General features: G+C 51.5%; 8 protein-coding genes across 8 annotated transcripts; 4 read left to right on the forward strand and 4 right to left on the reverse strand.

Moving 5' to 3' along the window:
• Positions 1-196: 196 nt before the first annotated feature.
• Positions 197-1364, forward strand: N0V96_010084 (uncharacterized protein; the record flags this gene model as incomplete). The annotated part of the gene is made up of 3 exons (XM_065758840.1): positions 197-639; positions 780-906; positions 963-1364. The coding sequence occupies 3 exons, from the start codon at positions 197-199 to the stop codon at positions 1362-1364; spliced, it is 972 nt and encodes a 323-aa protein (XP_065612607.1).
• A 116-nt stretch (positions 1365-1480) lies between these two features.
• Positions 1481-3364, forward strand: N0V96_010085 (uncharacterized protein; the record flags this gene model as incomplete). Its single annotated transcript, XM_065758841.1, has 2 exons — positions 1481-1485; positions 1786-3364. 2 exons carry the CDS (start codon positions 1481-1483, stop codon positions 3362-3364), a joined length of 1584 nt encoding a protein of 527 aa, XP_065612608.1.
• A 189-nt stretch (positions 3365-3553) lies between these two features.
• On the reverse strand, positions 3554-5485 carry N0V96_010086 (uncharacterized protein; the record flags this gene model as incomplete). Its single annotated transcript, XM_053197458.1, has 5 exons — positions 3554-4024; positions 4103-4293; positions 4374-4809; positions 4904-5199; positions 5287-5485. The coding sequence occupies 5 exons, from the start codon at positions 5483-5485 to the stop codon at positions 3554-3556; spliced, it is 1593 nt and encodes a 530-aa protein (XP_053045162.1).
• A 2703-nt stretch (positions 5486-8188) lies between these two features.
• N0V96_010087 (uncharacterized protein) lies at positions 8189-10386 on the reverse strand (the record flags this gene model as incomplete). The annotated part of the gene is made up of 2 exons (XM_065758842.1): positions 8189-10090; positions 10138-10386. The coding sequence occupies 2 exons, from the start codon at positions 10384-10386 to the stop codon at positions 8189-8191; spliced, it is 2151 nt and encodes a 716-aa protein (XP_065612609.1).
• Positions 10387-11932: 1546 nt separating this feature from the next.
• N0V96_010088 (uncharacterized protein) lies at positions 11933-13358 on the forward strand (the record flags this gene model as incomplete). The annotated part of the gene is given in 2 exon segments (XM_065758843.1): positions 11933-12221; positions 12235-13358. 2 exon segments carry the CDS (start codon positions 11933-11935, stop codon positions 13356-13358), a joined length of 1413 nt encoding a protein of 470 aa, XP_065612610.1.
• A 289-nt stretch (positions 13359-13647) lies between these two features.
• N0V96_010089 (uncharacterized protein) lies at positions 13648-15394 on the reverse strand (the record flags this gene model as incomplete). The annotated part of the gene is made up of 2 exons (XM_065758844.1): positions 13648-14253; positions 14303-15394. 2 exons carry the CDS (start codon positions 15392-15394, stop codon positions 13648-13650), a joined length of 1698 nt encoding a protein of 565 aa, XP_065612611.1.
• Positions 15395-16384: 990 nt separating this feature from the next.
• Positions 16385-17863, reverse strand: N0V96_010090 (uncharacterized protein; the record flags this gene model as incomplete). The annotated part of the gene is made up of 1 exon (XM_053197462.1): positions 16385-17863. The coding sequence occupies one exon, from the start codon at positions 17861-17863 to the stop codon at positions 16385-16387; it is 1479 nt and encodes a 492-aa protein (XP_053045166.1).
• Positions 17864-18976: 1113 nt separating this feature from the next.
• N0V96_010091 (uncharacterized protein) lies at positions 18977-20640 on the forward strand (the record flags this gene model as incomplete). Its single annotated transcript, XM_065758845.1, has 7 exons — positions 18977-19415; positions 19463-19541; positions 19609-19816; positions 19874-20008; positions 20058-20271; positions 20331-20532; positions 20583-20640. The coding sequence occupies 7 exons, from the start codon at positions 18977-18979 to the stop codon at positions 20638-20640; spliced, it is 1335 nt and encodes a 444-aa protein (XP_065612612.1).
• Between the last annotated feature and the right edge of the window lie 4377 nt (positions 20641-25017).

The raw sequence follows: 25017 nt of genomic DNA on the forward strand, positions 1-25017 counted from the left end.
GGGTGGGATCATATGTTCCGCAGCGGAAAACTACATGATCACTTGGCAGCCTTTCATTGAGGGAGCCGACCTCGGCCGGCAATCACCCGGTGCGTGGATACTTGGGGAGGAGAAGTTGAAGATGGCTCGAACTCAACATCATCCCACGCAAAATTTCACACTTCCTCGCAAAAACAGACTTTCATGATACACCGCAATGTTTGAAAAAGCCATCGTGACGTTTGCGTCACCCAAAGACGCCGAGGCTTTTGACTTGGTCGGCTCAACCATCTTGGTTGACGAGTCGGATCCGATTGGCATTCACATCGCAGCGCAGAACCTCGCGCAGGACTTTGGTCGTGTTACCCAGTCTGAACAGAGCATCGTCCAGGTCGTCCAAGATACCAAAGTTGATGCCGCCGGGGGATCTGCCGCTGCCATCATCATCGGTTCAATCGAACACAGCTCAATTCTCCAGCGGCTGGAACAAGATGAGAAGCTCAGCTTTGACCAAATTCGAGGGAAATGGGAATCCTTTTCCACCCATGTAATCGATCAACCCTTGCCAGGCGTGCAGAAAGCCCTCGTCATTGCTGGGAGCGACAAGCGAGGGGCAATCTTCGGCGCCTATACCCTCTCTGAACAAATCGGAGTCTCTCCGTATGATTTCACTCCAAGTCATATTCCGCTCGTCTGTTGACGTCAAGCTCATTTAGGTGGTATTACTGGGCTGATGTCCCTCCCAAGCATCATGAAGCTATCTACGCAATACCGGTGCCGACCTGCCATGGTGAACCAAGCATTCGCTTCCGCGGCATCTTCATCAACGATGAGGCTCCCGCCCTGACTGGCTGGGTCCGAGCCAATTTCGGGAGCTACAACTCTGAATTCTACAAGAAGGTCTTTGAACTACTTTTGAGACTCAAGGTAGACGTCCGATCTGCAACAAACGAGAACGAGTCCAAATCTGACTCTTCATGCAGGCCAACTTCCTCTGGCCGGCAATGTGGCCAGGCTACCCCAACCCCGGTGCATCGTTCTTCACAGATGACGCACTCAACCCTCAGCTCGCCGAAGACTACGGAATCGCCGTCTCCACGTCCCACCACGAGCCCATGCAAAGGATGTCCAATGAGTGGTTCGCAGACAACCCGGACGGCAGCTGGAACTGGCTCACCAACAAGGAGAAGATCACCGCTTTCTTTGACGAGGGCGTCAAGAGAGCAAAGGGCCGCGAGTCGTACTTCACGTTGGGTATGCGCGGCGAGTATGATAGAAAGATGAAGACGGATGATCCGGCTGCTGTGGTAAGGGATGTAATTAAGACCCAGCGTGCTCTTATCAAGCAAGTTCATGGGAGAGAAGATGCTGTACCACGTGAGTGATGGGTTCCTGAATCAAACGAGGCGTGGGCGACTGACTTGAACTTGTGAACTAGAGCTTTTGGCCTTGTACAAAGAGGTGCAGGAGCAGTATGAGGAAGGGAATCTTGATGTACCCGATGATGTCACCCTTCTTTTCGCCGATGACAACTTTGGCAGTATCAGGCGTCTTCCATCTGGACCGGAGAGGGATAGAAAGGGAGGCGCAGGGGTATGCAACTCCTTCCCCTGCTCGTGCCTCCATACAAAACGATGCTGACAGAGAGGCAGATATACTACCACTTCGAGTATGTGGGAGTTCCACGAAGCTACAAGTGGATCAACAGCAACTCTCTGGTTCGTCATAACCCAGGATTGCAAAGATTCAGAGAGTTAACACAAGGAAATAGGGGAAAACCTGGCATCAGCTACAAGAAGCCCACAGACGTAACGCGAAGCAAATCTGGGTGTTCAACGTTGGTGACATTAAGCCGATGGAAGTACCGCTCACATTCGCAATGACGTTGGCCTGGGACATTAACTCTATCGGCGCCACTAACTTTGCAAACTTCTACCAGAAAATGGCAGAGGCAAACTTTGGAACAGATCAGTCCGAAGGAATCGCCTCAGTGTGGCATAAATACGATCGACTCTCTGCACTGAGGAGACACGAACACATTGAACCAACGACCTTTTCCTTGATCAACTACAATGAGGCGGAAGACATCGTACACCGCTGGAAGACACTTCTTCTAGCAGCCGAGGAGATCTACAACCAGACCCCAGAGGATCATAAGGCAGCTATTTTCGAAACGGTCCTGCACCCAGTCAAAGCATCGACAATCTTCACCAAACTCCAAGTGACCCTAGGCCGGAACAGACTCTACGCCCGCCAACGCCGCAACTTCACCAACAAGCTCGCCCGCGAGGTCCTCGACCTCTTTGATGCAGATTACGCCCTCTCAGAGGAGTTTCACGCTCTGTTGGACGGCAAGTGGGACCAAATCATGAGCCAGACGCACTACGGCTACGAAGAGACATGGCACGCGCCGTACCGCGACATGATTAGCGGCCTGTGCTACGTCCAGCACCGGCAGCGCTCGAATCCAGTCATGGGGCAGATGGGGATTGCTGTCGAAGGCCACGAAGGCGTGCGGCCGGGCAGGACGAATGAGGAGTCTGATAGGACGCATCCCAGCCGGCGGGACTTGGTTCCTGGGGTGACGTTGGGACTTATTAGCCGGTATGGGCCGATGAAGAGGCGGCTTGATATTTACAGCCGAGGACCTCAGGTCACGCGTTGGAAGGCTGCTGTTCCATACGACTGGATCAAGCTCTCAGCTTCGTCTGGGACGCTTGATCCTGATGGCGAGGATGCGCGGATCGAGGTCACGGTTGATTGGGACCAGGTGCCAGATGACTTTGACCAGGAAATCTTGATCGAGGTCCGATCTGAGGAGGGCGATTTTGAGCAGGTACATCTACCCATCACTGGCAGACGCATCCCCGGATCGTTCAAGGAAGGGTTTGTCGAGGGTGATGGATACGTTTCCATCCCAGCGGCTCATCATCCCCTCCAAGGTCTTAGAGCACTGCCGGAGTGCGGCAGAACCCCGGAGGGAGCGATTGTCCTTGACCCAGGAACGGAGAGCGCGGAGCTCACATATAAGTTCTACGTCTTCTCGCAGACAGCGAGCCCGTCTCTGTTGTTAGACTTCAACATGACGCTCGACCTGGATCCGGTAGACCCGATGTCTTACGACTTACAGGTTGATGGCGGACTGTTACAGACTCACCGGCTGTCACCCAAGACCAACGATCTCCCTGACGGGTGGTTCTATGCCGTGCAGGATTGTGCTTGGTTGCGAAAGCATGATTTGGGCGAGGATGGGTTTGGTGCGGGGGAGCATACCGTGAGAATTCGTCTCAAGCATTCGAATTTGATTTTTGAAAGGCTCGTTGTTGATGTTGGCGGAGTGCGGGAGAGTTACCTTGGACCGCCCCCGAGTGTCTTCATTTCCTAAAGTATGGAGGGAGAAATTAGTAATAGACTGCTTGTGAAGTTATTTCGACCGGCTCATCCATTGCAATGATTATAGTCTAAAAATAGTGCTTGATAAATTTCATTAATCGTGCCTTGTTATTCAACTGTCGCTTGACTGTTCACAATAATACGTTGAACAAGAAGGCTGCTACAACTTTCTGAGAAGGACCTAAGCCGAGCCGGCACCCATCTTGCGAAGTCTCTGCAGCTCATTTGCCTTCTTGACACCAAATCCAGTGGAGAAGATCTGCCTAACCTCCTCGAGCGGCAACCCGTTGGCCTCGGGATAACAGAAGATGACAAACACCCATCCAAAGAAGCAAATTCCGGCGTAGAAGCCAAATGCACCGCTAGGCGTCATACCCTTCATCATGGACAGGAAGGTAGATGCGATGATGATGTTGCAGCCCCAGCAAGTGACCGTATTCATCATAGTGCCGAGGGCGCGGACCTCGAGGGGCAGGAGCTCGGTGCCGACCCAGGCGATGGTGGCGACACCACCGGCAAAGCAGGCGACGTAGACGATGATTGTCACAAGAACGAGAATGCCAGCCCAGTTTACTGAGGCGGTTTGAAGCTTGAGGTCGGGGGAGACTGGGATCCAGTGGAAGGCGATGGCGGCTACGACCATGCTGATGGACTGGAGGAGGAAGAGTCAGCGTTGAGGAGCCCAGATACTTGCTGAGAAGCTCAGCGTCTTGATACAAGAGATACTTACCATTCCGGCGACAGTGACGAGAAGAATGCGACGTCGGCCAAGTTTATCTATGATGAAGAGGTTGACCAGCGAAAAGACGAAGTTCGTGGCACCGACGACGATGGACACGGCAACGGGCTTGTCGAAACCAACGAGTCCAAACAGAGTTCCAGAATAATACATTAAAGTATTAAAGCCGCCCAGCTGACTGACTACAACATTGTCAGTCCCCATCCATAGAGTTGGGCTTCTTTACGGCATTCGAAAGGAGAAGACAGATCAGCAAACTTACTGGCCATGATAGCGCAGGCGGTAACAAGAGCACGGAAGTTGGCCGGCACAACGTGCAATTCCTTGAATCGATCCCACAGCGAGCCAGACGTAGCCTGGGCCTCGACCTCGACCACCCAAGTCATGTGTCCGATCTTGGCGTTGACCTGTTCTTCCGTCGCATGCGGGTAGACGCGCTTGATGACGCGCGTGGCCTCCTCGAGCTTTCCGTGAGAGATGAGCTGTCGGGGTGACTCGGGGCACATGGGCAGGAGGAACGCGAGGATGATGGGCGGGACACCGCCGACGGCGACCATGTAGCGCCACCCGTGGGAGACTTCGGTGAAGCCGGCACCGAGGGCGTAGGAGATGAGTTGCCCGAGGGTCACGCTCATGTTGTCGAATGCAATCATGCGACCTCGGTGTTTGGCGGGTGCGAGTTCACCGATATAGAGGGGCTGTTGTGCATTTGGTTAGATATCGGAGCCCATTGACAATTTCAGCTTACCTAGAGCGATGCTGCCGGAAAAAGGGGTCATATTGGTAACTCACAATGATCATAGCCGCAGAACCGACTCCCAAGCCAACAATAAAGCGTCCAACGGTCATTTGCGCCACAGAGAACGCCGCAGCCTGGATGACTGTGCCGATGAAGAAGAGAAGGCAACCGATGTAGATGCCGAGTTTTCGCCCGTACTTATCGGCCGGAAGACCAGCGATCACGGCACCGATCAATGCACCGCCAGAAGTAATGGACGTGATCAACTCCTGTTCGTGCGAATCCAATTCGTGTCCGAGGTCACTTTTGAGACTGACGAGAACGGCCGAAATCACACCTGTATCGTAACCTAATCATAGCGAAGCTCAATTAGTAAAACGATTCGCTTCCTGGAGGTTTACTACCTCCTTGTAGCCCGGACTGGAAAGCGGCTTACCAAACAAGAACCCGCCCATGGCGACAGTGAAGGTGATCAACCAAACTGCCCTTGACGGCTCGGTATCCTCAATAGAATCGTCAAAGTCAACGGGCTGCGTCTGCTCAACGTGCGATGTAGTTCCATCGAGCTTCATCTTGTCGATGGAAGCTTCCCTCGACAGAGCCTTGCTCTCGGAATCGGGCGTGGTTTGCGACATCGTCAAGGAATTGGAATTTAGGGCCGGCCTTGATAGAGAAGATAAGCAACAGCACTTCAATGGAAGCAAAAGCTAAAGGGTTGGTTGGTGGTGGGAATTTGATCGGATGAGGCTGAGGCCGGTTGGGGAAACTCAAAGAGGAGGCTGGGCTGCAGAAATTCAGACGAGAAAAAGAGAACAGACTTAGTAGTTATATAGAAAACGAGTCAACGACTCTATTCTGCCGACGGGAGGCTACTAAGAACTGTAAGAGAATTGCAAGTAAGTAGACACGCGCCAAGGTGGAGTCGCGGGCTTAAATTGCCCAAAAGAGTCGTGGTATGAGGAGAAGCTTCAAAAGCACGCGCTTTTTTTCCTTCGTTTGAACCCCCAAGTCCAGCCCAGCAGATGAATCAGACGGAAATCGGCAGAGTATCTCTTAGTCTATTTTCTCCCGTGAAACTTTCAGCTAGCCTAGTCTTACTACTACCATGGAACGTATACCGAGTCCGTGGTAAACGCACAACAAACACGACCACTATCCCCCATCTCCATCGCACGGGATTCTCTCCTCGAACACCTGATCAGTGTCGAGCGTGTGTATCCGCAGCGTACGTCGAAATAACTGCGGGGGTGGGTTGTCTGGGGTACCTCCGGGTGCGGGATACGCGGGGAATCCCCCAGTCGACCATCCCCAATGTGGTAAAAAAGTCCCGCGGGTATCAGTTTAACGTGTTTGTACAGGGGGGATTTAGTACTAGTTTCTCTTGGTCTTGATTTTCGGCTGACCTTAGTCCTCTGTCAGCGTTGTTTCCGTGAGTTATCTCATGTTTAGTGTTGCAGTCGGTTCAAGGGAGAGCCAGAACCGTGGTACCATCTAGTGATTTTGTTGATTTCTAAAGGACATCTTACTTCCGCCCACGAGCATTGCTGCAGTGACCAGTACAATCGCCTTATTTCCAGAACATTCTTCCGAGGATGCACAGAGTCATGAGGCCCTCCGATCGACGAAGACCATACAGCTTACTGCCGGTGTACCCCAGATCCGCAGGCGGGCCTCGGCCGGTTCTTGGAAGAATGATGTCATCGTAAATATTGCAGATAAAACAATATCCAAGACGAAGAACACACTGTTGGTTGAAAGTTGAATTGTTGGGACGGGGACCAGTGGGAAGCCCCAGGCTCGGATGGCGTACTCCTCTTCTGCCCCAGGTTTTTGACGCAAGTTACTCCACGGGGTGAACTCCGCTAACAACATTCATTATCAATCTTGACATTCCGATTGGAGTGTGCGCAGCTGAATAGTGCCCGCACGTCTACACGTGTAGTAGCGTATCCGTACGGATACTGCGTAGAGAGTAGAGACGCTTTAGCCCGCGGGTTCGAGCCGCCGGTAGATGAGCAGAGGGGATGGTGGAGTGAAGGTTGCCCGCAGCCCAGTCTCGAAGTTCCTAGCCAATTGCAGCTGTCGCCACTGACTCAGGCACTGGCATGAGTGGGATTGATCCCCTCAAAGAGGCAACATATCCCGCGGGATATAAATGGTGTGCGGACACCAGTAGCCAAAGCTTGTTCCACGTTCCACCACGCGGCCGGCCGGCATGATAACCAACGGGGCGGGAGGGATCGGTCACCTATGAACAGTCGCGGATGAATATCTCTCAAGCTGCTCACTCTGAATCAGCTCGGATTCAGCGCGAGACTTGAACGTCGCGGGCCTAGAGCCTCAAGCGCCCAGTCCCATCTCCGCCTGTCATGTTTCGAAACCGACATGTCAAAGTGGACTTCGGGACCAAATTGGTGCCCGCGGATTATGAAAACGTGGGGAAGTAACACCTCTTGCGTCCCCAGTATTGACGAGATGCGTGTTGACGTAGTCACCTACCCGCAGTACTGTTTACGATCCATCCGCCTTCGACGCCTGGTGACTATGCTAATGAAAACGCTTAGAAGCCGCCGGGTAGCATTCACTTTTCCGGTAAGAGCAGCATATGTCCGAGGTCATGCCTCGCATTGCGCGCATCCCTCTTGATGCCAAGTCCACAGCGTCTTCTCGGATCTCCGCAACCCCTGTTCGAAAGACCATAGCATATGAAGAATCTGGGAATAAGTTCACGTAGAGTGCTAGGCATGCAGGTCCCGTAGGGCCTGCGTTACTCAACGCCAAGTGTTGAGGTGTGTGTGACCCGCATGAGTGCTTCAAATGAACTTGCACTCAAGCAGATCTTGCTTCGCCATGGTTATGCTAGGCGAAACTAGTTGCGCTCGGGTTCCAACGGAAGCCAACGTCGTGCATTCATGTACTTGAAAGTCCGATTGGGAAGTAGAAACGCGAGATACAGTCACTGATGAAGACCACTTGCAGCGTAGCCCCGAATAGTCGTAAACTTGATCTGAAAAGCAAGAGGCGACACATGAGCTCAGAACCTGTAAGGTTCTTTGGAGGTGCGCCGCATTAGAGAATGCCAGAAAAAGTTCAAGTTCCAACGCTTGACAAAGCGGATGTCGGCTGGAAGGCTCCTCATGAGTGATAGTCTACCGAGAAATGAGGCAAATAGCATTGTTACATGATGTTTCGAGAGTACCTTGGGTTGTTGATAGTTTGAGTATCAAGAAGTCGTTTATTTCCCAGCAAATCTATCAAGACAATCTAAGCTCGCAAGCAACGCTAAATCACGGAAATTCTCAGCTACTCCATTCTAACAATTCCATTGCAAGGCACATCTATCCCCAGACGTCTTCTTGCCACTTGCGATTTCTCTTCAATCCTTCGCTCCAATCCTTGACTTGGGCATCGCTCCAGCCCTTATCCGCCCTCATAACATCGCCTAACGTCTTTCCGACTTCCCTGGCCATGCTCGCCCGTCCGCACATGTACAAACTGGCACTCTCCTCCAAAAGGCCCAAAACCTCGGCGCCCAACTCGCGCACTCTGTCCTGGACGTACGTCTTCTTTGCGCCCTCTTGCCGCGAGAATGCCGTCACGATCTTGAGCTTGCCGCCGAGGTCCTTCTCCATCTGCTCGAGCTCCTCCTTGTAGATGTAGTCGTCGTCGGGGCGCTGACATCCGAAGAAGAGGATCATCTGCCCGATATCCTTACCGACGGACTGCAGACGAAGGCGCTCCATGATAAAGGCCCGGAACGGCGCCAGACCCGTGCCGGCAGCAACCATGACAAGCGGGTGCGATGAGAGCATAGGAAGCTTGAATTTGGAGCGGCGGATGTGAGCGTAGACAAGGCCGCCCTCGAGTGCATTTGAGGGGCCTGACAGAGCATAGCTGAGACCCTCGGTCTGCTGTGTTGCCTGCGAGTCTTGCAGCGAGTTGGAGAGCGATTGAAGGTAGTTGGTCGTCAGACCAGGGATGGCTGTGGTTGGGGAAGCGGACAGGGGGGTATCAGAAACGGCAACGGTGATGCTGGGTGCTTTGGGAGAAACAACGCTGGAAGAAGAAATGGAATAGTAACGCGGCTGGGATCTAGGCAGGGTCTCGATGAGATATGACAGGGGAATTCCCGACCATGCGGATGATGTCGCGTTGCCATCGGCCTTAGCTGCGTATTCCAATAGCTTGCCGATGGTAAGGTGGTTAGAGGCAAGGAAAGCGGCGTAGTTGTCTTTGTCGCGTCCTAGGTTCAGGAGAATCTCCTTCGAGGCGGGAGATGGCGCAAATTGTGCGAGTCCTCGGACGGCGTCTCTAGGAACTGCGGCACAGATCTCGAGGTAGTATCTGAACAACGTCTCGACGTTCGTAGGTGTTGGGATTCTGACTTTAACGGCGGCGTCCAGGGCGTTGATGCTGATGGGGATGTTTCTGCGCTCTGAAAGACCGAGGACGTTGAGGAGACGCTCAACTTCCTGGTCAGGGTTGATGGGCCAGACAGCAAGATGATCGCCGGTCTTGTATGTGATCTGGGAGCTGTTTCCTAGATCGAGGTCCAGGTGAAGACAACTGCGTCCGGGGGAGGAGAATAAACTACGCGCATTTTTGATCTTCAAGGCCTTGATGGCTGAGTTGGCTGTTGACTTTCCAGAGCCCTCAATCAGGTGTACTGGCTCGCCAATGTGAAGATCTTGCGGCTCCAGAGACTCATCCTCGACGACAGCCAGGGACGGCTCGTGGACCACTTCGTGTTCCTGCAGCTTCAAGTCATCGCGGAAGACCTTGTACAAGTCATCCTTCCATGAAAGGAAGTCCTCCTCCGTAGCCCCAACCGCATCATCTGCGCGGCCCACGGGTGCCAAGCGCGAGGCGCCACAGTCTACCAAGGCCTTATCGACTACATCGACGACCTTGTTATAGTATCTGTAGTTGCTATTGCCGAGACCAAAGGCAGCATAGCGCAGCGATGCAAGGGGCTTGTCTTGCAGTTTGGTCAACCAGTCCCAGAACAAGCTGGCGTTGTCGCTGGGGTCTCCCTCGCCGTAGGTGGAGATGATGAAGATGGCCAGCTTGGTCTGTGGAATCTGCGTGATTGTGTCGGCATCGTAGTCCGACAGGTCTGCTGACATGGTGTTGAGATGGAAGCGCTGGTGCAGCTCGCGAGCGAGGCGGTTGGCGAAGCCCTCTGCGGTGCCGGATTGCGAGCCCCAGAAAACGACGACATCTTTGCCCTGAACATGAGACTGTCAGTAAAAGGCAGAGCACTCAAAGAAGCTCCGGCTTGACTTACAAGCTCTTCTAGCCTCTCAGCAATGTTCTTTGACTTCTTGTTTGCGGCATTGCCGTCAGCGCCTTGTTGAGGCTTCTCGTACCAGATGTAGTTGTACGGATCGGGCTTGTCCCAGGCGTATCCGCGCAGGACATACGCGGCAGACAGAAGTCCGGCAGCAGCGAGAGCAGCCGTGTCTGCGACTGTTCCTGGTGCGAGCTGGCTGATGAGCTTCAGCGTGCTCTCTGGCAGAGCTCCTGAAAGAGACATGGTGTGATGAAAATAAGAAGCGCAATGAAAGTGCCTGAGATTCCAACGTCGAATATGACACAGTCTCAATGAGCTTTCCCAAGTTCCATCCTCGTGGCGAGAACAGCGAGTTTCGAGATGTTAAATGCAACCAGAGACTTCTTTTGAGTATCGTGGAACTTTCCTAAATCGTACAGCATGTGAACTATAGCTACCAACACACCTAGTGCCGTCAACTTACATTGCGCCAGAAAAAAACTTTCCTAAACCGATTCCAAGAGGCAAGTCGCCGCCCCCACGAGGTGCGGGGAGCATTGCCAACTTGAGACGGACTCAGATTTTGGGACAGAGAAAGTTGGGGAACGAATCCACTTCCCCGCGGGGAGGGAACACGAAGAAGCAAGCTGGCACAGCTTGCAAGGCGAGATGTGATGCAGTCTAAACTAAGATAGGCGACATATCCCGCGGGATCGAGATGTCCATCCAACAAACTGCGAGATTACCGAAGAGGTCCCCGTATTTCCCCAAACTTCGCCCCAGCCTCTTGATGCCTTCTCCATCATCGGCTGGAACACCGAGCGCCTCTTGGCATGCTCCATTTCGACTTCGAGATCTCTCCCGCGGTGCAAGTTACCGCATCCAGACGAGAACCCCTCAGATTGCGGGTCCAGCCGGCGGAAAGATTTCATCTCCCCCGCGTAACAATTCTGTGAAGGGTGTGTGACGGACCCCGAGATAACCCCAAGATCTGTCACTGTCATGCAGAACTAACCAAGCTGCATCAGTTACTCATCAGCCATGCGTCTGTTGCACACTGCGTTTTCCCCGCGGGACTTGGCCTTTGCTTGTCTTGGTCTGAACGAGTTAATCCCCGTCTCTGTCGTAGCCTTGGCCAGAACCCGCCCGCCGTCCCTGGCTTCGCGCCCCTCTTTCCTATCCGGGATTCTCTGGAAGTCTCATGTGCTATTCTTATTGACAGCTCAGACGAAAGGGGGGCAGGTTGAGGTTTGTGACGTGCAGAGGTGCGGAGAATATGTCGTAGCTAGTGGAGGGATGGACTATCGGTTGTGAGCCGCGAGCGAATGCGATGTCGCGGCGAGATTTTCCTTTCTCGAAAACCAGACCAAGCCAAGCGGGTAATGATTTACGGCGGAATTTCTTCATTCTCGTGACTTTTGTGGCTGATTAGTGTTCCACTACGCGGATGGTTATTTAGGTGAAAAGAACATCCTCTCTTTCAACAGCATGGAACAGACCGTGATCCAAAGCTCTTCATCCTTCCAACCCATCGTTTGCCTTTTCCATCCCACGAGACCTTTTGGGATCTAGCTAGCAACATGGCCCACGAAACATTTTCTGCCTTCTCGCAGGCGCCATACGCCGCGGGTTTTCTCTTCGTTGCCTTGTCTTATTTCATTGTTTATCCATTGTTTGTATACTTCAAGGACACCAAAGGTGAACTTTCTTCAGCCCTAGGCCCATCACTTGCAGCCACTAACAAGAGTGCTCAGGCATGAGAAAGTTTGAAAACCTCAGTACATTCTCCGGCGTATACAATATCCCCTTCATGATCCTCGCCCGCACCGGTGCCCGATCAACCCATCTCGTTAACCTCCACCGGGAAAAGGGCCCGATCCTCCGCACTGGCCCCAACACTCTCTCCTTCAGCGACGTCCGCGCCATCAAGGACATCTACGGTCACGGAACCCCCTGCATCAAGGACGAATCCTACGTCCTCACAGCCGGATCTCACTACCACCTCGCCGATGTGGTCGACAAACATGACCACGCAAAGAAGCGCAAGGTCTTGTCCTCCGCCTATGCCCTGAAGAACCTCGAGGGGATGGGAGCACAAGGTCGCGGACAAAGTCGAGAGACTCTTCAAGCAACTCGACCAGCGTTGCACCGACCCCCTCCCCAAAGGCCAAATGTTTCCTAAGCCAGAGGACTTGACCGTCGACTACCGCAAATGGGGCAACTTCTTCACCCTCGACGCCATCGCCGACATCGGTCTCTCCGAACGTCTCGGTCTGCTCGATCGCGGTCACGATCGTGTCCTCGCCCGCCGTAAAGATGGTTCAACCTGGGAGGTCCCCCTCCGCGACTCGCTCTACCCCACTGCCCGGAAACAGTCCCTCCTCGTCTGGAGCTACGACAACTACAAGCTCATCGACAAGCTCTCCAATATCATCCCTCGCTACCGTCAAATGACCGAGGCCTCCAAAGGCTGGGACGGCATCGTGCTCGAGCTCGCTCACAAGCGCCTACAGCGCTATAACAAGGGCGACGAGAAGCTTGACGACTTCTTCCAGGCTCTGATGGAGAACAAGAATGGCGAGGCCAACAATCTCGAATGGGGCGAAATTGTCGCCGAGATCAACATTATGATGAACGCCGGCAGCGTGACGACTGCCATCGCTGTCACAAACGTCCTCTACCAGCTCCTCAAGAACCCAAAATACCTCCAGCTCCTCCGCGAGGAGGTCGACAGCGTCCTTGACGCAGATGAGATTGTCGCCCCCTATGACAAGGTGAAGCACCTCCCCTACCTCCGTGCCTGCCTCGACGAGTCCCTCCGCCTGTTCCCTCCTACGCCGCAAGGCCTGCCTCGCAAGACACCTCCTGAAGGCATGTACATCATGAGCGAGTGGGTGCCGGGCAACACAACCGTCAGCATGTCTGGCGTCGTCGCCCATCGCGACGAGACCGTTTTCCCTGATGCCGATAAGTACGTGCCGGATAGGTGGCTCGGCGACAAGGGCAAGGAACTACAGCCGTACTTCTTGGCCTTCTCCGCCGGCGCGAGAGGGTGCATCGGCCGCAACATCTCTTACTTGGAGCAGGCTGTGCTCTTGGCTTCAGTTGTGCACAGGTATGAGTTTGCTCTGCCGCGGGACTTTGAGATGGCGCGTGAGGAGACGATGAACTGGTTGCTCGGGGAGATGCCTGTCAAGGTTTGGAGGAGGCAGTTGGAGGAGGTTGAGGCACACTAGATTCTCAAAAGAGGCCTTAGATTTTACGACTTATGGTAGTGTATTTGGCGTTGGCGTCATAGATATCAATTTACTTGATGAGAAGTAAACTCGTAGTATGGGTCAGCAATTCTCATCTCTTCACGGGGTGCAAAATCTTTGACAAGTGAACGACAATGTGATTATGTAGGTACTATTGAACAGAGAGGTAATTCAACATCTGATAGGCACTGCGGCTCCGTGCAAATTTTGTGGTCAGAACCAGATCATGTGCAGAATCTGTGACGCGGTGGCGAATAACCGTCAAGACCTAGCTGTCGAAGAAGAAATCCAAACGCTTATTTCCTTCGTCGCTAGTGTTAGCCAGGTACGCCGTCTTCTCCTGCTCCGACATGCTGTTCCATTTCGCCCTCTTGGACTTGTTGCGAAGAGTATAGTAGGTCTTAGCAAAGGCATACGCAAAGATCGTAGCCACAGTGATAGCAATCAGGTTCTTGTTTCCACGGTGGTAGTGAGGCTTATCATCCTCCCGATAAATATTGGATGACGCGATACCGGACAGCTGGATGGTGATGTTGTACAAAGCGGCACTGATAGCCCTCGTCCTCACAGCGTTCGAAAGTCTGGAACACCATCCAACGTGCGCGGCATGCGTTGACGGCTGGCCAAGAATCATGAACGTAACGGCATACTGCGCCCACGGCGACAGGCTCTCGATTGAGGTATATTCGACGATGAGCAGCGGCAACACCCAAACCTGTGAGAGCAGACCGATGATGGCGATCTGATGGAACCTCTCGGTGAGGAAGGTAACCCACAGCATGTTTACAGCAGCGAAGACAGTGACAGGAATGGCGAGCAGAGTAACGTTGAAGGTGCTGAAGCCAAGAGCCTTAAGAGACAGCGTGAGGTACGTCTTTGGCGGTGCAGTAGGGAATCTCAAAGAGGATGCCAATGAGGTACACCGGCCACAGGTCGTAGTCCTTCAGGCTCTTCCATAGCATGCCCAGAGACAGCGATTCTCGATTATGCATGTCGCTCTTAGACGGGTCGTCACGGAGAACCCGGTTGACGATGATTTTCTCCTCGCGCTCGTTGAAGTAGCCTTTGGGGTTCCACCATGTTTTCGTCTGCGTCGGGCCAGGGACGAGAAAGAGAAAGCTGGCGGCGCCAATAACGAAACTAACAAGGGCCTCGATCAGGAAAAGCCATCGCCATCCTTCCTTTTCTGCAACGCCGCGCAAGTGCAGGATGCCATAGGCCATGAAGGATGCTATGACACCGGACATGGAGTCGACGAACCAGAAGAGGGCCAGGCGAATGGGCATTTCAGTCTTCTTGTAAAAGTAAGACAGGTACAGAATGGAGTCCGGAATGAAGCCACCCATGAAGAGACCGATAAAGAACCGGCAGGCAAAGAAGCCGGCCCGGTTATGCATGAAGAACTGACCTCCGGACGCCAGACTCCAGAGCATAATCTGAACGGGAATCCATCGATCAGGCCCAAGCCGTTTTCCAATCATTTGGGACGGAACTTCGGCGATCAGAAATCCGATACGATACATGTTCTGGGCGTTATTATAGTCGTTGGTGTTGATATGCAGATCCTTGAGGAGATTATCTGCCGCAGCATTGCCGAGATTGCCTCTGTCGATATTGAGGCCGAAGAACATGACCAAAATCCAGGCAAAGATCTTGAAGTCTGTCTTTCGGCGGACAGAACGTTCTTCGCGATGCGTCCATCGCTCCTTCGGATCAAAGCGATGGACGTTCTCGTACTCTGGTGGGGGCTGGTAGAAGGGCGCCAAGCTAGGATCGTCGAACACGCTTCGCTCTGTTGCGATGGCATCGAGATCTCGTGGCGTATTGCGGCGGGTGAGTGCTTCCCAAAAGCTGATGTTTTTGGTTGTATCCTGGGGTTCGGCCAAATCGCTGACCTCGTCTTTGGGCGAGTCAATCTCAAAAGAGGGGGTCTTCGTATCGATGTCGTGCACGCCTGATGAGACCCTCTCCCCGTCTGAGGGGACTTCAATGACTGGAGGCTTCTGCGAAGTCATGGCTGTGCCTTAGCCTTAGGGAACGAGTCAGCTGATCCGAAAACTTCCCAGTGAAGATAATAGGGGCCTACTTTTTCCAAAATCATCTCCATCGCTGGATTCTCCCAGGATTGATATACATGGTGTTGGATCGCTGTGACATTTTGCGACAAACGGCACAATGAACACCGAGGTCGCACACCATCGACAACGACCTCGACGTGATTCCCTTCTTCACGTACACTTCCATACTGGAAATAACCGCTCGTATCATTATATTCCCTGGTCAAGGTGCAAAACCCATGCCCTGCCAAGACTTTACTGTGAAGATAAGCTTTTGGTAGGTCTTTCGGCAATGATCATCCGCAGGCCATCACGACATAATGGGGAAAGATGGTGAACATACCGGCCTAGCAATCCTTCAGGCACCCTTGTCTCCCACAAACGATTAAGCGCTTGGCAGGGCTCGGGAGATTGTCTCTTTCCATCTTGGCGAACCGCGTGGTCGGGAGCATCTGACCAACCGCAAACTTTTCAATATGTATGAGCATCGAGACCTTTGGTGATTGCTTTCGTATGTGCCTAATCCTTCGCGCTGGATCCAGCTTTCAGGTGATAACGGTATGCTAGACTGTTTAGAAAATGACATTTCTCGTCCCTGGAATACCAGCGGTATGGTACAAGATCTGCGCCGATGTCACCTTCGACATCCCTTGCCAGGAATCAAGCCGAGGCACTTTCACTTCAGTGAGCACTGCTTCCAGGTCTGGGTGAGAAATGCTGGCGGGGAGTACCGCGTTTCGCCTGGAATAATTTCTGTCTTACAGAAGCCTACATGAAATGGGACAACTTGCCAGGATCTATGTTACAGGTTATGCCTCTCGAGGCATCAGCTGTCAAGTCTCAATGAGCCGTCCCCTTTGCCAAGAACATACTGGTAAGAAGAAGCAACATCAGAAAATTGATTGAAAGTTTGCATCACGGCTTTAATTTGATGACAACCAAATTCTATCAGGATCTAGGGCCAGTGACACCAAACGGCTGGTTTCGATATTTCTGTACATTGTTGCCCTTTGTCTCGGGGTGCTCAACATCAAGGTCCCATTTATCAGGCACTTCGAGACCAGCGTCAAGATGGTGCTTGTTGAGGAGAACCGATATGCCGTCTCGAAACAACCATGGGTCGTTCGTTCTCCTCTGCCAGTCTTCCAATCTCGTTTGCAGCTCCTTCAGCACATCTTGATAATCCGGATTCTTTGCCAAGTTTTTGACTTCGTTGGGATCGTTCACCAAATCATACAATTCTTCTGCAGGGCGGAAGAAGTAGTCCTTGAGTTGTCTCTCGCCGATCATTTTTGGGTTCTGATCCGCGTTTCGAATATCTTCCCATGTCAGCGACCCGTAGATGTCGTTGGCGAAGGGAAAGTCAAGCCTCCAGGCAATATTGCGGTGATACTTGTAACGCCTGGTTCTGATGTAACGCGTTGGCCAATAGTTGGTGGACTCGTGGAATGTGTGAGAGCCAAAGACATGATCCCAGTCGGGGAGATCGTGGTTCTCGTTGACGATGTCGAAGAATGAGCGACCGGCAAGCTGTGATTTGGCTCCGCCTGAGGCATCGCCTAAGACCCAGTCCAAAATTGTAGGGAGAACGTCTACATAAGATACAAGATTTGGGTTGATGGATGAGGCTGAGCCTGGAAGTCTGGCAATGAGAGGGAGCCGAATACCAGCGTCATACAATGTAGTCTTGGAGTTTAGAAAAGGAGGGCCATTGTCGCTCATAAAAATGACCAAGGTGTCTTTCGCATAACCAGATTCTTCTAGCTCGTGAAGAATCATGCCAACGCCTTGGTCAAGACGGCTGATGGCTTCTGCGTAACTGGCAAGCTCCTGTCGCACACCGGGAGTATCGGACAGAAATCCAGGAACGACCATGTTCTCCGGTCTGTACGTAATACTCTTAATTCTCTCATCGACAGGTTCATCATTGCCGAAACCTCCACGTGTGCGGTCGCGGTGAGGATCATGGTATCCGACTGTGAGTACAAATGGCCGACCATCTTCCTTGGAAGCATCGAAGAACTCTGCCGCACGCTGAGAGGACCACCACACATCTCGCGTCAAGCTCTCGGCTCGCCACTCCCAGGGATATACAGCATCAGGCCCGACATGGACCTTGCCGATGATTCCGGTGCGAACCCCGTTCTTGGCGAGCAGAGCAGGACCGGACTCGATATGATCAAACGTCATGAAGTGGTGCTTGCCGCTGTTGAGTCCGTACTGGCCGTTCTGATGAGTGTGAAGGCCGGTGTAAATGGTTGAGCGACTTCCACTACAGGATGCGGTGCTTGCAAAAGCATTGTCGAATCTGATGCCTTCGGCGGCGAGTTTGTCGATGTTTGGTGTTTTGATGTAAGTGCAGCCATAACAGCCAAGCTGTTTACCCAAGTCGTCTGCGACGAGCAAGAGAACATTTCTTGGCGCCATAGTTGTGAGCTGAATGACCAAAGTTTGAAGCTGGACTTGTTAAGGAGGATCGAATGCAGCCTGCCAAGTAGGTTGGAATTGCACAGGACAACGATTTGTTGTCTCGCAAGAGACACTGAAGATGTCAGTTCAGACCCAACTATGAATGATGTGAAATTCAGGATTCTGACGTTTTCACTTATGATAATAACCTTACCGTTCTTATCTAGTGTTACGCGAAGAAAAAATACTCAGGATGCCGGTTTCCCGGCGTAGCCATAAATCGTGCCTCTTCTTAGAGTCGGGCATCATGACAATCCACATTACAAACCTAAGTACGATCCCACTCGAATCCTTCCATGACAATCTTCATTGTCGGATGTCGGCAAGTGACAGCTCAAATTCCACCAATACCGTGAATTATGTTCTTTAATAGCTTCGGAATCTTGGAGATAAGCCGGTCGAGAGTCGACTTGATCACGCAATCACAGGGGGGCAACACAAGCTTGGCAGTTTTGGGAATTGTTTGCAGACTCCATGCCACTTTCAAGCTAGTAGGACGGTCTTTGCAACAAAACCTTTTGTATCATTTCTAAAGCTCTGTTGCCTGGATAATTGGATCGTATCCTCACTCGATGAACGTATGTTCGTTCCTCATTTCTCAGTTTTGACCCCAGCCGCCAAGGCCACATGTTGGTGACACTCACCTGAAGCTGAGAATCTCTAGTCAACCTCCTTGAAAACAGTCTAGTCTACAACTAGACGAAACCCCGAAAGGTTGTCAGACGGGGTTTCGTGATGCCCTAGATCTTTCCGCGATACCATGAACTTCGACATCACGAGCAGAGAAATTACCCTCATGAGTCAATACCTGGCTGCTTACTCTTGCTCAGGCACCGAACAAGCTTCAAGATCCTGATCGGCAAGCTCATCCGATAGAGCCCATCTATCAGCGTATTTTGAATAGAGGCATCAAATGTCGTGATTTGAGTTGAGGGAATCTCTCCTTTCCTCGGGATAAACAGAGTGACAGAGACGTTCTGCTTGTATTTGAGTCTCGCGGCTCTAGTCTTTTGGTAATTACTTAAATAGGGCATTCTGCACAGTATTACTCTATCATAGCAAGATCAGACAATGAAAGCCACTTACTTCTTAGGCTTCCTCTCAGCATGGCGGGCGGCAGCTCAGCTTATTGGTGCCGTCGGACCAACCACAAGTCTAAGCCAGAAAACTACAGAGTGCAACATCGAAAACTATGGGGCAGTCAACGATAACTCCACAGACGCGGCCGATGCCATCGAGAAAGCCTTCAAGACATGCGTCTTACCTCACGCGGGAAGCCGGCTCATTGTCCCTGACGGCCAGTACCTGATCAAGCGTACGGTGATCCTGTCGAACGGAACCAACTGGGCCTTCCAACTCGACGGTCTCATTACCCTGGCGTACGGTGGCAACTGGACTGTTGATCGTGAGTTGATCTTGCAAGGCTTCGCTGGGGTTGGGCCGCTGAACGCAACCATCAACGGCGAAGGCGATGGCCAATTTTTGCAGAACGGCATCACAATTATCAATCGTACGTTTCTTCTCCTTTCCTGTCGTGAGAGTGACTAACAATTGCAGCCGTCGACTTCGAGTTCTACTCCAAGAATGGAAAGGGTGCCATTCAAGGCCAAGGCTACTTGTACAGAAACCTCGCCAAGTACGGAATCTTGCAAAGCACCCGTTGACGATGATTGATGTGGATGGCATTTGCTAACGACTCCTAGCACTTTCCGTCCCCGACTGGTCCGCCTGATCTCTCCCATTGACACTGCAGTTCATGATCTCATTCTGGTTGACAGCCCCAAATTCCATATCGTCTTCGACTTTGCTGTCAACCTTGAGGTTTACCACCTGACAATTCGAGGCGCTAACCTTGGCTCGTATGATGGTGTCGACGTAGTGGGCACGAATTACTGGATCCACGATATCGAGGTACATGCCCCGCATAATCCGGTTTCGAGTCAATCGCCGATATTAACTCACTGTTAGGTCACCAACAGAGACGAGTGCGTTTCCGTCAAGAGTCCTTCTAACCATGCTCTGGTAGAGAACTTGGTCTGCAACCAAGCAGGATCTGGAATTTCTATCGGCAGTCTGAATGTCTCTGCTTCCATCGCCAACATCGTAAGGATCATATCAGTCCTTTCCGATGATGCCCACTAAAATTGAACAGCATGCACGCAACATCAGCATCATTCAGGGAAACAACATCGCATTTATCAAGACATACCCTGGAGGCTCAGGGTATGTCACAAACGTGACCTTCGAAAACTTCCGCTCCAAGGCATCTCTCTATGGGTTGGACGTTAACCAATACTGGCAAAACACATTTGAGCCAGATACCGGTGCTGTTGCTCTGAGCAACCTCGTCTTCCGCAACTTCTCAGGTAGGCCTTCATGTCGTAATTCGATTCTCGATTGACCATTGCTAAGAGCAGGAACCTAGGCTCCGTCGCTGATGGTGCCAAGCGGCCACCTTTGTACCTGATCGCCAATGACCTGACATATGCTACAAATGTCACTGTGGAGAACTTCAGTCTCTGGACAGAGTCTGGTACCAGCGTTGTCAATAAAATTAGCAACATCTTTGGCACCGGAGATAACTCTTATGGAACGGGCAACGGTATCAAATCACTTGCAGCTAAGGCGTCACCTGCACCCTACACCAGTACTTATACTATCACGGCATCACCAACAGGTTGGACGGCTCCTCCGTCACCAACTTGGGCCTTGACAAGTACCGGATATGGAAGTAAGTCGAAACTGAATGCCATCACCCGCTGCTTTCTGCTAATATCCAGTAGCCGACGTCCCCATTCCGGTCAATACTCCGGCACCGCTTTGGAAGCCTGAGGGCGATTATGACAAGCACTATTGGGGGTCGTTCTGAACCTAATAAGAGAACTGTGGCTCCTCTTGCAGCCTATCGTAACCGTAAATTATCTTCACGCCTTGAGTCACCATCAAGATGTAGCTGATAGTAGTCTCGAGACATCTTTTTCATATTGTGTTATGTATATGTCTAGATTCGGCTAGATATCTTGAAGCACATATCGCAATCATTGTACCTCCGCTTTAGTCAGTCTGTAAAGTTATCTTCCTTGCCTCGCCATAGTTCATGTCTGCAGCAACTTGCAGGTGTTCTAATTCGAAAGTTCCACTTTTAGTACAGCCTAAGTACTTATCAACTTCATGGTAGTATCGATACATGTCGTCAGGAGCTTAGCAAGAGAGGATTAATTGTTTGCTATGAAGGACCCCGCGATGATGACGAAAAGCATACCAAAGATATCGTGTCAAAATGATTGAGTAATGCTAGTGGTGGTCGAGACAGCACCGAAAGTTCTTCTGCCTGGGCAGGAGGAGTCGAGTCAAGCAGCATATCTGTAACGCTTTCTCGGTGCGTGCTGTTGACGCAATGTTTAACTCAGACATGCTCCTAGAAAATCAAGTTGGCCGTCACTTCGGATGAGCAAGGATCTATCGCATGTCTTTTCGCGCAAATACGAGACAGTTTAGCCATGGGTTCAAGTCTTTTTTGCAGTCGAACAGACATAAAAAGCTGGTTGAACTCTTCCAAAGAACCCAAACCTCTTGTCAAGGGAGAATGGAATAAAGCGGTGGGACGATCGAACAAAATCTCTGGATTCATTCCGTAGCAGTGCGTGGGTATCTTGAATCTAACCAATCATGCTGATGCGGACAGCGCTCGAGAGAAGCAAAGGATGACTTCGATGTGTCCTAACTCCTAGGAGAATCACATCTCGCTCACACAAGAGATCTATTTTCCAACTTGAGATCATGCGAAAGAAACTTTTGGTCCATTGCATGCAGTCCCACACCACTGATGCCAGACTTCTGTGAAATGACTCTTTCAGCTTGATCCACAACAGTTGACAGTACAAACACCACGCTCGAAGCCCTGAACAGCAATAGTCAGAAATTTTCACTTCCATGTCCCCCAGAAACAGAGACACGTACCACGTAACCACTCCATACGTCAATGAGGTCCGCCACAACGCAGTGTCGAGTGTTGAAAAGTCGGCATAGTTACCAAAGTCTGTCAACACACCATTATGCGCCAAGTATTGTTGAGTCGCCGGCATGGTGACGTAGAAGCAGAGACCCATTGAGTAAGCAGCAAGGCTCATTGCCGATAAACTCGGATCCGATGGTTCGTTAAAGTCTGAGTTGATGAAGATCTCAATACTAAGGGCTGCGCACTGCCGAAGTCGGTGTCAGGGTCGTCCATTACTTATGGGGTCTACCACTGGGGACTTGGTTACTGACTGCTATAATCATAGCGGCTTCCTTCATGTCAAGCAATATCTGATTCGACACGTGATGATACCCTGTAGCGTTGCGGTACTCCTGGCTTCGTAGCCATGCCGCGTAACATATTGTATACGTGGTAAATGAGAGGGTTGCCATCTGGAAGAATCGGACGACGTGTATCGAACCACGGAAGAGAGTCCGAAGTGCCATATTTCTCGATGGCTCATAATGTGTTCTTGCAAGTTGGCATCAGTCAAACGCACGAGAGCAACATCAGTGTCAATAGACTAGATGTCAGCGGCAGGCTACCTCTATATAGATTGACAAGATCCGGAGTGTCGGTTCGATGGGTACGGGTGGGCACTACCTGATGTTTGATAACATCCGTAAACGTCGGCCAAAGTCGTCATGAGAGGTGGCCCGACTTATTTGCGTTAATGAAGACGACTGTGTACCGCCATGTAAGCCCGCACCAGCAAGGCGGAGCGGTGCTCCAAGAAACTGACTCGACCATGGCACGCCCGCGCTCCGAACGAATGGGATCACCGCCCTCTTCCGGCCGGAAGCGTTACAGAGCAAATCGACGGTGGTAATCCCGACCTGCGCAACGTCTCGGTACGCTTGGCACTATGGGCTCCGTGGCACAGTTGAGTCTACGCTGCTCGCGTACCACGTTCATCCCATTCAGACATGAAATAGTCTTCCACCTTGCGACTGCGGATGTTGGCCAAGGCATATTCACCTATAGAGCTTTGATCGATATATGAGGCCAAGATCATATCCTCTCCCCGAGCAGAATTTCGGCGCTATGTTCAGATGCTGGCTCTCTCGTTCTTTCAAGATTTGGCGCTGGAGTAACCTTCTGACTCGAGAGATGACACTACGGGATAGAATTCCATCACGATTTGAAGATGTCCAAATTCAGACAGGACTTTAGTCAGCTGATACTCTTTGGCCAACATTCACAAGACCAGAGTTCTCTCACGCTGGTCGCTGCTATGCCTCACATTTAGATGTGCACTTGGTGGTTAGTCTCATTTTTGGGCGCCATGAAAAGAGGCATGCACCCCTAGTGCTAACCCTACTTTATTGGAGGATTGGTCAATTTCACTGAGGATGGCACTTCTTGGCGAAACCTCTCACAGAGCAAAAGTAAGTAGTGGGGGTTTGATACTCTTGCTTCAAGTTAGGCGCCTGCATGCAAGTTGGTTGGAACTCCTGAAAAAGGGAACTCGCTCGCCACCTATCAAATCGTAGGAAAGACCCACGAAAAGCATGCCCGCATCTCTTGTTTGTGCGTTGTGGCACGACACAGGCATAAAAGTGCGAAGTGATCTACAAAATGCTCCCCAAAAGGCGAGGAGAAGGGATAGAAACGATAGAAATAAGCAACACCGCCTAGGTTTTCTGGTCGCTTAACGCCTTCCACCGGCAGGCCGGAGCAGCAGTCGCCTATTTCACATAAAATACTTAGCGGCAAGGCTCAAAATCGGATTCATCTAGGACCACCTCCCCAGGGGAAAGTTCCCACTCCAACCACGTCCATCTTCTTCACACCATAACGCCTTGGGGTTCGGACTTTCATTATGGCTGTCGACGGCTCGAACTGTCCCGAAGACAGTAACTCAACAGATTGCCTTCTTCGATCATTGATGCGTCTTCTCAACGAGCAAAAGAAAGCTGAAGATAATGAAACGAACTGGGATCCCATTACCTTCTTCTTCACCCTTCCAGTCGGAATCCTCGCCACAAATTTTGCCGTTACCAGTCTTCCAGGGTATTTTGGTAGCCGGCAAGGCACTGAGGAAGACCAACAAACGTGCCATCGGGAAATGGCATCACGGGACCGAGTGGCACTGGCATTGGCAAGATATGTCCTTCGAATCTAGAGCATGGGTGCCGATTCTACGTGAAGATACTTGGAATACGCGGCCTGATATGAAGGATACCAAGGAGGATGAGACGACGCAAAGACATCGTCATTTGGCATGGCTTACCACCGCCACCATTCGAATCAAAAGACACCTCAGCAAAGCTCCGGAAAGATGTTTGTCCTGGCTACCTCATTCCGGGGTTCAGAAGCTTTCGACATGGAAGCAATGGGTTCATAATTCCCAGTCAAAGTACCAGGCTAACCCAGCTGCCACCTGGGTTGGGGTGTTTTTTTTTTGAAAAGATTGGTCTCGAATATCTTGATGACTCAAAATACAAAGACCGATTGCAGTCGGTCACCGCAGACTACTTGCCAGATGATCTGATTGCTGCTCCTGCGTATGGGCAGGTTGGAGCTATCATTGCAGCTGCAGCTGCGACAGGTGCTCAAATCAAGATGACTGACGACAAGTCTCTTTACCCAGTAATTCTGGGAAGACAATTTCAGTTCGACTTTCGGCGACACCCTACCCTTGGCATCATTGGTGCATACTCGCAATACACTCTGGGCGTAAATGATGAGAACACTCACACAGACCAGAAAGACGGAGCGAGATACACAAAGTCAGAAGTTTCTACACCACCAGGAAAGCTGAGCCTGGCTATGAAACACTGTCGCGGTGACATCGGTCTTGAAGAGGGCATGATAACCTCGTTCAAGGGGGTACCGCGAACTTCACTCAACCTGTACAAAGAACCCCACCGCTTTCAACTTATTGAACGACTGGGAGATCGCAATCGCAGTGGAGATCATTCCCTTCCAAGTCTCAACGGTCTGAATGACGTGGACGCTTACTGCCCGATCATCATCTTCTTTCTTGCTGCTACACCGGCGTACGCTCCTTCGCTCTTCCCGGCTTCAATTCTCAAAACGAAATTACCTCTAACACTGGTGGGACTCAATGGAAAGTATTGGTCAGCACCGC

This window comes from Colletotrichum fioriniae (genome assembly GCF_027942845.1).
Source record: "Colletotrichum fioriniae strain IMI 355084 chromosome Unknown scaffold_13, whole genome shotgun sequence".
Taxonomy (NCBI): domain Eukaryota; kingdom Fungi; phylum Ascomycota; class Sordariomycetes; order Glomerellales; family Glomerellaceae; genus Colletotrichum; species Colletotrichum fioriniae.